The 13312-nt window shown below is 41.3% G+C and overlaps 1 protein-coding gene across 6 annotated transcripts in view; it reads right to left on the bottom strand.

The window, feature by feature from the left end:
* Positions 1-3: 3 nt before the first annotated feature.
* Positions 4-13312, bottom strand: part of sptan1 (spectrin alpha, non-erythrocytic 1) — a 60423-nt gene continuing 47114 nt past the window's right edge. For all 6 annotated transcript variants that reach the window (XM_039779044.1, XM_039779043.1, XM_039779042.1 and 3 more), the window contains 16 exons: positions 12520-12640; positions 10204-10325; positions 9976-10108; positions 9755-9853; positions 9468-9627; positions 7646-7722; positions 7355-7564; positions 6877-7173; positions 5226-5338; positions 4750-4767; positions 3782-3836; positions 1175-1371; positions 991-1044; positions 760-906; positions 513-660; positions 4-426 (listed from right to left, as the gene is read on the bottom strand). In XM_039779044.1, the coding sequence (XP_039634978.1) occupies positions 301-426; positions 513-660; positions 760-906; positions 991-1044; positions 1175-1371; positions 3782-3836; positions 4750-4767; positions 5226-5338; positions 6877-7173; positions 7355-7564; positions 7646-7722; positions 9468-9627; positions 9755-9853; positions 9976-10108; positions 10204-10325; positions 12520-12640 (2077 nt within the window). In that variant the 3' untranslated portion in view covers positions 4-300. The remainder of the gene's footprint in view (positions 427-512; positions 661-759; positions 907-990; positions 1045-1174; positions 1372-3781; positions 3837-4749; positions 4768-5225; positions 5339-6876; positions 7174-7354; positions 7565-7645; positions 7723-9467; positions 9628-9754; positions 9854-9975; positions 10109-10203; positions 10326-12519; positions 12641-13312) is intronic.

A 13312-nucleotide genomic window follows, 5' to 3' on the forward strand; every position in this document is an offset into this window, starting at 1 on the left:
CAGTTTCCAGTTCTAACCAGTAGCGTTTATTAAAGCACACTGCAGTTGTAAAGGTGTTGTCAACATTGTTACTATTAGGTTCTTAAAGTTAAAAGCACAAGCTAAAACAACCACATTCAAAATTAACAGATCCACTAGGTTATCATGAGAAGCACAAAGAGTTAAGGGTAGAGCAAGATAAATATAGTAGACAGTTGTTAGTGAGTATTCCTAGTGCCACAATCATGCAGTTTTTAGGCATGTGTTCGTGTTGAAGTGTGTGGGAAAACGCATCCCGATTGGTCCCTGGTGGGCGAGGGATCAGTTGACGAAGAGCGAGCGGGTAAATTCAACAAAGTCGAAAGCTGACGGCAGCTCGCGGCCCTTGCTGTCGAGATAGGGCTTCATGTGTGAGAGGCAGTAATCTGCCTGCTCCTTGGTCAGGTTCTGAAAGGAAGAAGGGGAAAGTTAGACCTCCATTAAGACTTGACACTCAAACTGAAGCCACAGAGTGAAAAGGGAACACATCTGACCTGGTAGAGCTCTTCTTTAGTGACATAGGGTTTGTTCTCTGTGCTGAGAGCTCGGAAAGCGCTCTCTATCTCCTCACTGGACTTGACGTTCTCTGTCTCGCGGCTGATCATAAACGCCATGTACTCTTGCAACGACACGTTGCCATCCCTGCAAACAAAGATTCCTCAAAGTTAGGCAGCAAATACAACAGTGTGTTCAATACTATACTGCAGTTTACATCCCTATCAATGTAATTTGTGAACAGACCTGTTGGGATCCACAGTGTCAAGTATGGCCTCGAACTCAGGATCAGGTTCGCCTTCTTCCACCATAGGCAGGTCATAGCCTAGCGAGCGCAGACATGACTTGAACTCCTGGTGGTTCAGACGGCCAGACTTTTCCTTGTCGAAGTGCCTGCAAATAAACAGGTGTAGATCAGAATGTCATTTCATCAGACCACCAGACATAAATATATGAAGTCAGGTCAAAGCTACTTACTTGAACATCATGCTGAACTCCTTCAGGGCCTCCTCTGTCACTCCAGTAGTGTTCCTAAAGGAGAAAAAGCGAGGAACATGAGCTCAAAGAAGCATCAACACTTGTCTTACATTTGGCAACATTGTACCTAAATTGTGTCTGAATTCCAGTGACAAAGTAACTATTATACTGTGTTGGTGTGTACCTGGCCTGTATCTGTTGCTCCAGGTTATGCTGCATCCTCATTCCCAGTTGGTCCAGTTGGTCCCACTGCTGGGCCAGGCCCACTGTGCTGTGCTCTGTGTACTTGTTGTCCAAGATCAGCGCCTCCTCCATAGCTGCACCAAGGTCTTCAATCTTCTTCAGCTGGCTGCGCATGGCCCGTATCTCCTGGTGCTTACGCTACACCCACAAACATGCACTAACAATTTATTGATGTCCGCATAGAGAAGAGCCAGTGCCGTAGAATACATTCACAAAATCATGGACCGAGGCAAGTCAACTTAGCACATTTCATACATAGTAAAATTCAACACAATGGCCCTCATTTACGAAACGAATGTACTGTCGTACAAGCGTAAAACCGACATACGGTCATTTCCATGTAAAGCTTTGCATTTATCAATATGGATGTAAGCGCAGGCTACGATCAAACCTCACGTCAAGTTTAAACTTGTGTACGCAAGTTTTCGAGTCAGTGTGGACTTGTGGTGCAGCATATAATCAGTTTAACAGGAGAAGGAGAAGTCATCAGCTGATCACTTATCGGCAATGGCAGATCTGCCTCTTTTAGAAGACCTCTATGCGCCGGTACAACAGTGCACAGGTACGCACACGGGCCACCGTGGAGCGCTCCATCGGATTGATTAAGGGCAGATGGCTCTGTCTTGCATCAGCAGGGGGGACCCTACTATATACGCCAGAAAAGGTCTGCAATGTTGTTTTAGCCTGTGGGGTTCTGCACAACATCGCGCAGGAAAACAGGGTGCTATAAATGTAGTTATGGAGCCAGACGACCCGATGCCCAAAGAGCAGTGTCCAGCTTTTAAAAGGTATAGTATGTTTGGCAATTATATTCAAACAGCAAACATGACAATGCACAACATTTTTATTTATTCTTCAGTTTTTCGTTAAATCTTTTCAAGTGTCGTTAATGGCCACAAGTGAATGATTTATTTCTGCCATTGACCGACATATTTCGGCATGTTTTTCCAGCCCCTCTGCTGTCAGGAGACAGGGTTGGGGTGGTGGTCCAGCACAAGGGGCGGATGACTCGCGCTCTCCCTCACAGCTCACAGTTGCCTGGCTCTGACTCATGAAAAAAAATATGAGTAAAATAAAAGACACTGCATAAACTCTGCTACGGTTTGTTAATTTAAATAAAAAGGTACACCTACATGTAGACTGGAGTCCGATTTAGGCTACTACGGCAACACTGTTGACTGCATCAGTGATCTCTTTCCATTCCACATTCTTTCTACAGCCTTTAATACCAGTTTTCAGGCTGCCAAATAGTACACACGGTAGTGCAAATGAAGCTGAGAAATCAGGGTTTCAATCTCCACCTCTGAAAATTCTTAGCCGGATTACGTCTCGCCATGTTGTAGGGGCAAGGCCTCAAAACCGAGAATATATTGGGGCGTGATATTTAAATTCTGATTGTTTACAGCTGCTGCATTTATCAATGTGCGACCATTCTTATGCTCTGATTGGTGTGATACGAACATTTAATGAATTACACGTGAAGCCTGCTGTAAGAGGATTTCTGTGCTCATTTCTGCGCTGGTTTCTACATTAGGTTGATAAATGAGGGCCAATCTGTTTTACATACAAATAACAATAAAACAAGTGCACATGCACACAGTCAGTACAGAGTATACAAATGCGCACACACACACACACACACCCACACACACACACACACACAAACCCGTGGAATGAAGATTGTTGCTGGCTTTTGTGGAATTAGCACTTTTTTTATATACTGAGGTGCAAAGCCATTGAGAGCTTTGTATACAAGTAGCAAAGTTTTAAAATCAATTCTAACTTTACAGGGAGCCAATGCAGAGATCTAAGAAAAGGTGTAATGTGCTTATACTTTTTAATTCCGGTTAAAACACGTGCAGCCGCATTTTTAATTGCTGTCCAACAATATTGTCTATGTTTTTTTTAAGGACTAGAGGGTCAAAGTGAGACATAGCACAAGTAATATTCCTGGAGAACTAGAGGGTAGGCTAAATTCTGGATTTTAAGGGCACTAATGTTCTGTCTGATGTCAGTAATTAGTTTGTTGAATGTAGTTCACCTTTTATAGTAGACAGCATATCTGATCATATTTGAGATGGTGGATTAGCAAATCTGATGGGGTTTGAGATGGTGGATTAATAAATTGATCAATTGTGGAAAAGAGCACTTGTCCATTGTTGACCGGTCTTCACAAGAGAAAATATTGTAGGCCTACTCAGTTCTCAGAGATACAAGTAGCAGCGTCTCAGCCATATATGGGGGCAGCTAATGTTAGCAGAGATAGAACAGTACTTTGCAAGCACGTTCGCCCCGTTTTTGGGCATTCCAACTTGTTGAAGCCCTCTTACGACCAACTCTTCAGATGTGAAAAAGTACCTAGGTTATTATTACAGAGATGAAACACTGAAGGTATGACACAGGAATGCTTGTACATTCTCAGAGGGTGGAAAACACTTCGTCAGACCGACCGACACAAAACATCATCAACATCTCTACCTCAGAATTCAGTACACAAAGGTCTTGATCTGTGTCCAAGTGTCAACATGCAACAGTGAGTGATAATTACCTTGGTGGCCTCCAGCTGGGACTCCAGGGTACCAGATTCTTCCACCATACACGACCTGACACCAACAGAAACCGATATTAGAAAGGAAGCAGCATAGTCTGATGAAACCACTGCACTCACTCTGACACACGAGTTATTAGGAAGACTTGCATTATCTACTACAACCAGCATTCCCAGAGAAACCTTTATGAACTATAATTACATTGCGTGTTTGAAAATAAATTAGGTTTATAATTTATCATGCCACTATTGGGACAAAATGATTACTGTCACATTTAAAAGTGGACCTGCTGTCTTTACTACCACAGAGTGGAGCTGCATTCATGCCAAATACCTACTGGTAACCCAAACCATGCAAGTTAGGGCTACTGCACACAGGACTGGAAACTGAAGTGGATCATTAGTAGTTCATGAATATGTACAGTGGAAGCTAATCGTTCACAGTTTCCATCCCTGAATTACACACAGTAAACAAGGTGACAACTAGTCAGTCAGTCCAGTGGTTCAAAGTAGTGCTGACTGCAGCCTGGTACTATGAGTTTGAGGACTAGGTGAATGTTATTACAGCAGGAATATACTTGATGTTTTTAGACTGAAGTGCATGAGGTCAAGCAATCCTGAGGGCACTGCGTGGGTCAGAAAAAACAAAAGAAAATAGAGCAAGGCTCAAAAAAAAAGGTTGACCTTCCAGAAAGATCATCAGAAACTTGGTACTGATAGACACAGATAACTCGTCGATAGGCTATGCTATTTAAAGATAGAATGGGGGAGGGAGGAGGACCAGAGATTAAACATAAGACAACAAAATGGAGCAAAAAAACAGGGAATATTCCAGAATTACTTCTTTTTTTTTTACATCAAGGAAGAATATGTTTTTAGACTGGCCATACAGGCCACCTTTGAGATGTAGAATTTACTCTCAACACTCATAACACAAACATAAAAATAAAGAGAAAAGTTATATTAACCCATCCAGAAGATATGTCCTGATTAGAACAGCAATCCAAAGCACCAGCGAGGAAGCAGCCAAGAAGAAGGGAAAAGAAAGGGGAGGGATGGAGAGAAACAATTACACGTTAATATGAGGCAATGACAGTGCTCACTGCATTCGTGCAAGAGACCAAACACTTTGCCAGTTAAAAAAACAAAGATGTTTTGTGCTAAGCTTATTAAGTGACTTTACAAAAGACAAAAGCTGAAGAAAGTACCTTCACACAGGTAAGTATGTGAAACCTAGTAAGTTGTTGATGTAAGTCAACAGCAGTGAGTGAAACATTGTGTGTGGAGCTACAGATTGTCATCATTAAAAACAACATTCATGCTGAGCACCTAAATTGAAATGTAAATTTTTAATTATATGAAAGCAGAGCTGGCATCTGTGTCACACTGTAAAAATGTCAGTCCAGCACTATAAAGTCTCAGCTGTAAGGGAAACATCCTCTACCTGGTCTCCTGCAGCCACTGGTGGAAAGCGTTTGCGTGCTGCGCAAACTCCTGACGCAACTTGTCGTTTTCCTCCTGCCTCCTCTGCTCCTTCTGCAGCTCCAGCTCTCGCTCCTACACTCACATTTACAGTCATAAAGAAACGGACACCATAAGGTAAAATGCACTGAAAATTATTTTTCAACTAATGGAAATATAAATATTACAAATAATGACAACTTAGCCATTAAAACTACAGGACCATTGCAACGTTCATTTACTTTAAATCATGTATACATTTAATTAAATGCATTAGTGTTTAATTCAAACCAATCCCAACTCTTCAATAATCTTTGTATCAAATTAACCAATTGAGTTGTGTTCACTGTGGAACAGCATTCCCCTCCCTATTAGATCTGCCCCCTCCATTGACTCTTGTAAGTCCAGGCTCAAAACATTTTTATTCACAAGTGTTTGAATCCTCCTGATATGGCTGATCTCTGTTTGGCATGTCTATGAGCGGTTTATTTGTGCTCATACGCTGTATGTAATGTGTGTTTGTGTTCTTTTTTTGTGATTTTAGCTACCTGCTCTGGTCTGTACAGGCACTTTGGTTAATGTGGGTTGTTTTTAAATGTGCTTAATAAATAAATTTGACATGACTCTTTGCCTGTACCTTTTTATTAATCTATACAGTTAGTTTGCAGTTAAGGGGATTACTTTAAATTTGTTTAATTTCAGGTGTGCCCTAATAAATATCCGTATCGGCTTTTCTGGGTTACTTTGACTGATGGCCGAACTGAACAAATAAAAAGAAGATAAAGATATGTGGATGAACGCTCCATAAAAAGATAGTCAGCGGCCCGTCAATGAAGAAAACACTTAAAACTGTATGACTATGTATTTGATTACAGGTCAGGTCTGGGACTGATCTATAGATACTTTCTCACCGGTATAGTAGGCTTTATTATTTTTATTCGTTATTTCCTTCAAATTATTTCTAGAAATGGTTGTCAATACATTGTATGTCTAATTATGTTAAATTTAATAAAGTAAAGACAGTGTGAAACCACAAGTGTTGGCAATGACATTCCAGATTAGCTAATATTAATAAACCGATGAATTTATACAGTTTTTCTAAAAGTAAATTTTTAGCACTTTTATTTTATATATATATATATATTTTTTTTTTTTTTTTTAATTAGGACAGTTTTATTTCTATGAGTGAAGCCTCTGCTGTCCTGTGGACACACACAGGACAAAGAGTCCACTCAGATTACTTTTTATCACAGTCAAGAGTTGACTGATCACAGAGTGTTGAACAGATTTCCAATTTCGCAAAAAAAAAAGAAAAAAAGCACTGGTATCAGATCTGTTGTTGGTACTGGCACATACTCTGAGTATTGGAATCAGTATTGGGTGAAAAAAAGTCAGCTTGGTGCATCCCTGAACTGAACTCCTGCAGGACCCAAGTAAGTATAAATGGTCTGCAGCAATGCTAAGTATAAATTATATGTATGTGCTAAATTGTGATGAAGCACAGGTATGTTTGCTGGAGGTAGAGAGATGACTTAGGCTTAGAGGAGAAAGTGAATGAAAATATCAGCAGGTTGTATCTGTGAATAAGTGTGTGTGTGTGTGCATGAATGCATATATGTATTTGATGTGGAGACCTTGATAATCTTCTGCAGGTTTCTCCAGGTCTCCTCCAGGGCCTCCATGGTGAACCAGGTGTAGGGGTTGGACACCACCTGGTAGCTCTTGATCTGCTGGTCCAGCTCAGCCAGCTGGTTAAAGTCGGCCTGAGCTGAGCTTAGCGAGGAGCGGAAGGCTTCGTGGGCTTCACGCAGTGCCCGGATCTCCTCCAGAGAGTTGCACCTAACCGGGTCCGTTAGATCCTCCTCTGCATTCTCAAACCAGCTGTTGAAGGCTGATGCCTTCTTGGCAAATGTCAGGAACAAGTCCTCAACCTGTCGAGAAGATATGATTTTTAATCATACTGATAATGTAAGTCCAATTTACTATCTTAGGTGTGGTAAAATGCTTTCTACTGTGTTCAAGCTTTGATTTTGGACAATATCATTTCAGAGGTTTTAGGTTTATCTTTGGAGGTGTGCACAAAAATACAGGATGCTCTTCTGGCCTCTTTACCTTTCTGAAGTGCTCTTGAGCCTCCAGAAGCTTCTTTTTGCGAGCAGCTGAGTTGGACAGCAGCTGGTTCCAGCGCTTCATCAAGGCAGCGTGACGAGCTTCAATGGCTTTTGATTGGACGTGTTTGGCTGCCAGCAGCTGGTCCTTGAGAGCTGTAATGTTGGTGATGCCCTCTTGCTGGAAGGCCTGGAGACCAGCATCAAAAGTCTCCTGCAGACAGAAAAAAATGTCAACGGAAAGAGTAACACGGTACAGAGGAAAAGGAGAATACTGTTTTGGAAGATGGAGTACCTGCTTGGTGAGCAGAGTCTGGACAGAGGACAAGTCTCTGCCATAGTCATCAGTCTTCAGGCTGTTTTCTTTCTCACCTAAACACAAACCACACAAACAGGTTCAGAAATGATGGAGATAAAGCCAGGCTTAAGTCCACACAAACAAGTCCGGCCAAATCCAACTGAATACAGTTACAATTAGGTCAGGCTTCATATTTGGAATAAATACACTTTTTAGCAGTAGTTGTTACGTTTAGCGGATAGAAGGTGACTCTCAGCCAGGTACAGAGGTCTGTGAGAGAACAGGATTTAATGACCGTCAACATCGACAACATCTAGCTACTTTGCTGCACTGTGGAGTAATGTCTGGCAATGCAAGACTAGCATCTAGCCAACATTGACATTGTGGGACATTGGGTTCAGTGTTCTCAACCTAGCAAGCCCTGTGAACTTTGAGTCTGAGGAGGAGGGACCGGGGGAGACGACTCTCTCCAGTGTTTTGAATTTGGAATGCAGTAACCATTTAAAACGCTAGCTGTCAGTATATTGTACATATTACATATTGCACCTTTAATTAGAGGAGATATTTTGCCGGCTGTAACGTTATTAGTATGGCAAATTTACAAAATTAAGTTGCAGCAGCAGGATGACGACACCACTCATGCTCGTTGAAGGAAGTTAAGAAGAGTTTGATTGTAAAGTTAGAATATCCAGCGGTCAGAAAACGGGAAATACACAGTGGAGATATTGTTTTCATAATAGGCGTATTAATCACCAGTTGCCTGCTGCGGACAACATGCTTAACTGAGAGGTGTGAATCCCTGAGCCCCGCCACCTCAGCTGCCAACAGCAGTGGCTCAGTTTTTAACCTTTATTGTACATTCACTTTATTCACAGTTTAATATTGAAGTGTTGCGTTCAGGGGGCAGCCCTAGTTTATTCACGCAAAAGTATGTCAAACAACAGTACACAGTGGCCTCCATGTTTAATTCTGAACCTCAGCGAGCTGCGTGTGACGTCTTTTGCGCACTTGCCGGTCACCCATAGGCACGTCAGCGTGCTGCATTTGACGTTTTTCAGACCAGACTGACCGAGATTCCTGCCTTTATAGTATGATAAACAGCATTTTCTTCTTCTGGCTAAGGCTAAGAAGAAACTGTAGTATTTTTTGACAACAGGACTGCGGACTCTGATAGAGCATTTAATTTCCACTCGGGACCAACTACAACCATTAGATCTGAGAAAAATAAGTTTTGTGTTGAGTTAAGCTTAGTTTTGCTCACATTGATTTGACATTTATTCAGCTTAGGCAGTTGTCAAAACGGCTTGGGTGCTGCACCTAGGGCTGCAACTAATGATTATTTTCATATTCGATTAATCTACTGACTTTTGAGTTGTTTGGTCTCTAAAATGTCAGAATATGGTGAAAAATGTGGATCAGTGTTTCTCAAAAGCCCAAGATGACATCCTCAAATGTCTCGTTTTGTCCACAACTTAAAAGATATTCAGTTTACTGTTACAGAGGAGAGAAGAAACTAGAACATATTCACATTTAACAAGCTGGAATCAAAGAATTTTTACTTTGGTTCTTAAAAAATGACTCAAACCAACTATCAAAATAGTTGGCGATTAATTTAAGAGTTTACAACTAATCGATTAATCTTTGCAGCTCTAGCTGCACCTAAGCCTTAAAATGGTAGGGAAAACCCTGGTGTTAGGTGCATGGAGGATTGAAGCTTTGTTATTGTGGATAATACACCAAGTACATCCAGTATTTAAAAACCTCAATAAAAATCCCTTGTTTTGGAAAAAGGAAGACAGATATCCTAAGGTGTTCGTACCGATCCAGGACTCCACCACGTCAGCCTTCCAGTTGAACTGCAGGAAGGCAGAGTTTTCATCCAGCTTAGCCTTCCTCTGAGCTGCTGCCCTCTCCAGCTCAGACACTTTGCCTCGCAGAGCAGACATCTTGGCACTGATGTTGTCAACATGATGGTTGTTCTGTTGGAAACACACAACAATATCTTGAAAAACCTTTGTTTCTGTAGTCATACTGCACAAAACATAGATGATTATTTCACTGCTTTAAAAAAAGTGTATTTTCTCTTGATTGCTATATAGTCGGTACCTTCTTGATAAGCTCTTCTCCGTTAGTACACACATCGTTGACTCTGTCCCTGTGCACGGTGAAGTCAGTCTCAAATGCTTCATGCTTTTTCAGCAAGCCCTGTTAAAAAGAAAGGTTTTCTTGACATACAGTAAAACTCATCATCCCTTACATTATTACAGTTAAAAAAACACTTATTTGATGGTATGCAACCAGATGTGATGTCTGTGACAGAAAAGCACCTGCACAGCAGCCAGTGTATCGCCATAGTCCTCGCTTCCCACTAGATTCAACTTCTCATTAATCCAAGCTTCTTCCTCTTCCACATTCGCCACAAACTGCTGGTACTCCAGCGACTCCTCCAGCCTCTGTCCCCTGGGATCAAACACACACAGATTACACACATTTACACACCTATTTCTATCTGTGTGTACGTTGTCCTAGGCAAGCGTGTATCTTAGCAGGCTTACCTTGCTCCAGATAGGTCTTTGAGTTCCTTCCAGTGGTCGACAAACTGGGCGAGCCTCTGCTGAATCTCCTCCTGGCCGATGGTGTTGTCATCAGACAGCTTCTTCCCAGTGTCCAGCACCGACTGCAAGAATACAGAACAAAGCTCTAATCACTGCATAGCAAAGCTACAATAATTTCCACAACATTTCTCAGTATACTGAGAAAGTCAGAATGTGGACCAAATGCAAAAATCAAACACCAGTTCAGGTTCAAGACCAGGTCTGTTATGAGTCAGAATAATGCAACTTTTAATGCTACTGTGGCATAATTTACTGTATCTTACACAGGGAATGTATTATTATAAATGACATATGGGCTGGAAATACAGTACATCAGCATTTTTGTATATTTTATATGGAGCTCTGATTGTGTAGGAATACGTTTCTCAAAATGGGAATAGGGAAGGCTGTTACCTGGATAGTTTGGATCTTTAATGATTCTTCTAGACTTTTTCTTGCAATGCCTGCTGTTAATATAATTTAGGCTATTGTATGTTCAGCCGATAGAACCACTCTCTGCAGGGTCTTGCGGTCCTGTTTGGTGCCGTTTCCATACCAGGCAGTAATGTTCCCTGTCGGGAGTATTTGAGGGGATACAGGGAATTTCCTCAGGTGTCTGAGAAAACAGTCTCTGCCTTGCCTTTCTCACCACTGAGTCAGAATGCAGCACCCAGGGAAGTCCTTCCTGTACCCATTCCATGTACTGATTTAAAAAAAGTCTCTTGGTGTCACGTGACCTAGTCGGGCAAAAAGTGAGCTACGTATAGAGTACTGCTAAATTTACCGCCCAATTTCCCTAATGCAGATGGACATTAAAAATATTTCATGGTCTGTAGCTGACAGACGATAGCTGCTATTTCCCTGGATGCCAAAAAGGCATTTGATATGGATGAATGGAGCTATATGTTCAAAATTTTAGAAATGTATGGGCATTTTTATAAAGTGGATTAAGGTGCTGTATAAGCACACAGAGGCTGCGGTGCAAACTAACGGGTTAATTTCTGAATATTTTGCTCTTGGAAGGGGAACAAGACAGAGCTTACCGCTGTCCGCTTTGTTGTTTTGTTTAGCCATAGAGCCTTTGGCAGCAGCCATAAGGGAGAGACTAATTTCCCAAGTGTTATGGTAGAAGGGGTAGTGCAACTTATGCTTTATGTGGATGAAATTACTTTTTGTGTCCGAACCTAGCAAATCACCTCTGGAGGACATATTTTAAATGGTTTGACAGGATAACAAAGACATTTATATGGAATGGTAAAAAACCCTGGCTACTTTTTAATAAATTAAAAAGACCAATTGATAGAGGAGGTTTGGGTCTACCAAAGATGTTGTATTATTACAATGCTTATCTGGCCCACCGGTCACTTCTTCGTGAGAGAGCCCCACCCTTGTATTGTATCGAGCAATCTGTTCTTGCCCCATTATCGCCCTTACAATGCCTGTCTGTTAAACTGTATGGTGAGGCAAAAACACATCAGATAATCTCTCACGTAAATGTTGTTTGGACCAAAGTGGCCCGGCTGTTTGAACTGATCCATATCTAAATACTTCATCAAGTATTTGGCAAAATCCAAAGTTATGTATTGGTAGATCTCCCCTTTTTTGGAGGGATTGGTAAGAAAAGGGCAATTTTTGTGTGCAAATACTCCCAACTTTAAAAAATAAAATTCAATATATTCTGAGTTGCTGAGTTATTTTCCCTGTAATATCCAGACCTTTATTCTCCAAATATTGCAGTTTTCACACTGGAGGATCTCTATCTTGGTGGCATATTGAAATCCTTGAGGATGTGATACAGGAATCCCTAGGTCTACATTTTTCAGATATTTGCAACTTTGTTAGTGGGGATTTTTGGATCCAGTTCTTCGGATTGTTGAGATTTGGTTTAAAAGACCCACCAAATTGTTGGAAATGTAAAACAGAGGACGGCCAATTACTTGATGTTCTATGGTCCTGTGATAAGGGACCCAGGTTCCATTCAGCACAAAACTATTTGTTCTGGGAGACGGGTCAATCATAAGCGGGATGGATAAGCACATAAGAAGCTGGGTCCAAACTATTATTTTTACAGGATGGAGGAATTAAGGGGTGCCGTCAATCCAGGAGTGGGCTTATGAGATGGCTTTGAAAAAATGTCATATAAACAGTTTGCCAGATTAAATGTCTACACTAAAAAATTGGGAAAGTACCTGAGCTTTCTAGAGGGCAAAACTCTGTGGCTTATTTAAATTACACAAACCTTATCAAATAGCTGAAATGAATAGATGACCCTCTTACCTGAATGGCCGGCTCATGGGCTCCCAGCTCGGCCTCCAGTCTCTTGTGTTTCTTCCTCAGATTCTGTACTCCTGTCAAATCACGTCCGTAGTCCTCCGAACTCACAAGCAACTTCTTTTCTCTGTTTGGTATTGGGGCAGAAATGTGTATGTTTAAGTTGAGGCCAATTTGGGTTGCATCAAGGCTTTCTGTATTTGGAAGATTTTGGAAGTCTTCTCTCTCTTTTCCCTGCCCTCTCCTGTTCCCCTCTTTTCCTCTGCTCCCTTCTCCTGCTCTCCTCCCCTGCTCTCAACTCCAATCAATTAAATTTTATTATAGCCCAAAATCACAAATCACCCTTGAGGGCTTTACAATTTGTACAGCTTACGACACCTTCTGTTCTTCGAACGTTTAAACGGGGAAATGGTGGAAACCTCAGGATGAGCAACTGAAGAGGGATCCCTCTGACAGGACAGACAGGCTTGCAAAAGTGTTGTGTGTACAGAACAGACCAGCATAATTACAGTATAAACTTAAATGGCCTATCAAAGTAAACAAACACTTACAAGAATTACCGTAATATACTGATTTTTCAGTGACGGTAATAATTATTTTTTAAGCAAGCTAGGTTAGCACACCCACAACCTTACTGTGCCTATTAACATGTTAATTTAGGCTACATACATGTATCCATATATTTACATTTTTTGCTGTGGCGAGCAACAATGTTGTTACTATCGGAAACACTGTCGTGCCCATCCATTTTGAAAGACCAACAGCCAAGTAAAGTAAGTAAAGAAGTTACACAAGTAAC

Source organism: Perca fluviatilis, chromosome 17, assembly GCF_010015445.1.
Source record: "Perca fluviatilis chromosome 17, GENO_Pfluv_1.0, whole genome shotgun sequence".
Lineage (NCBI taxonomy): Eukaryota > Metazoa > Chordata > Actinopteri > Perciformes > Percidae > Perca > Perca fluviatilis.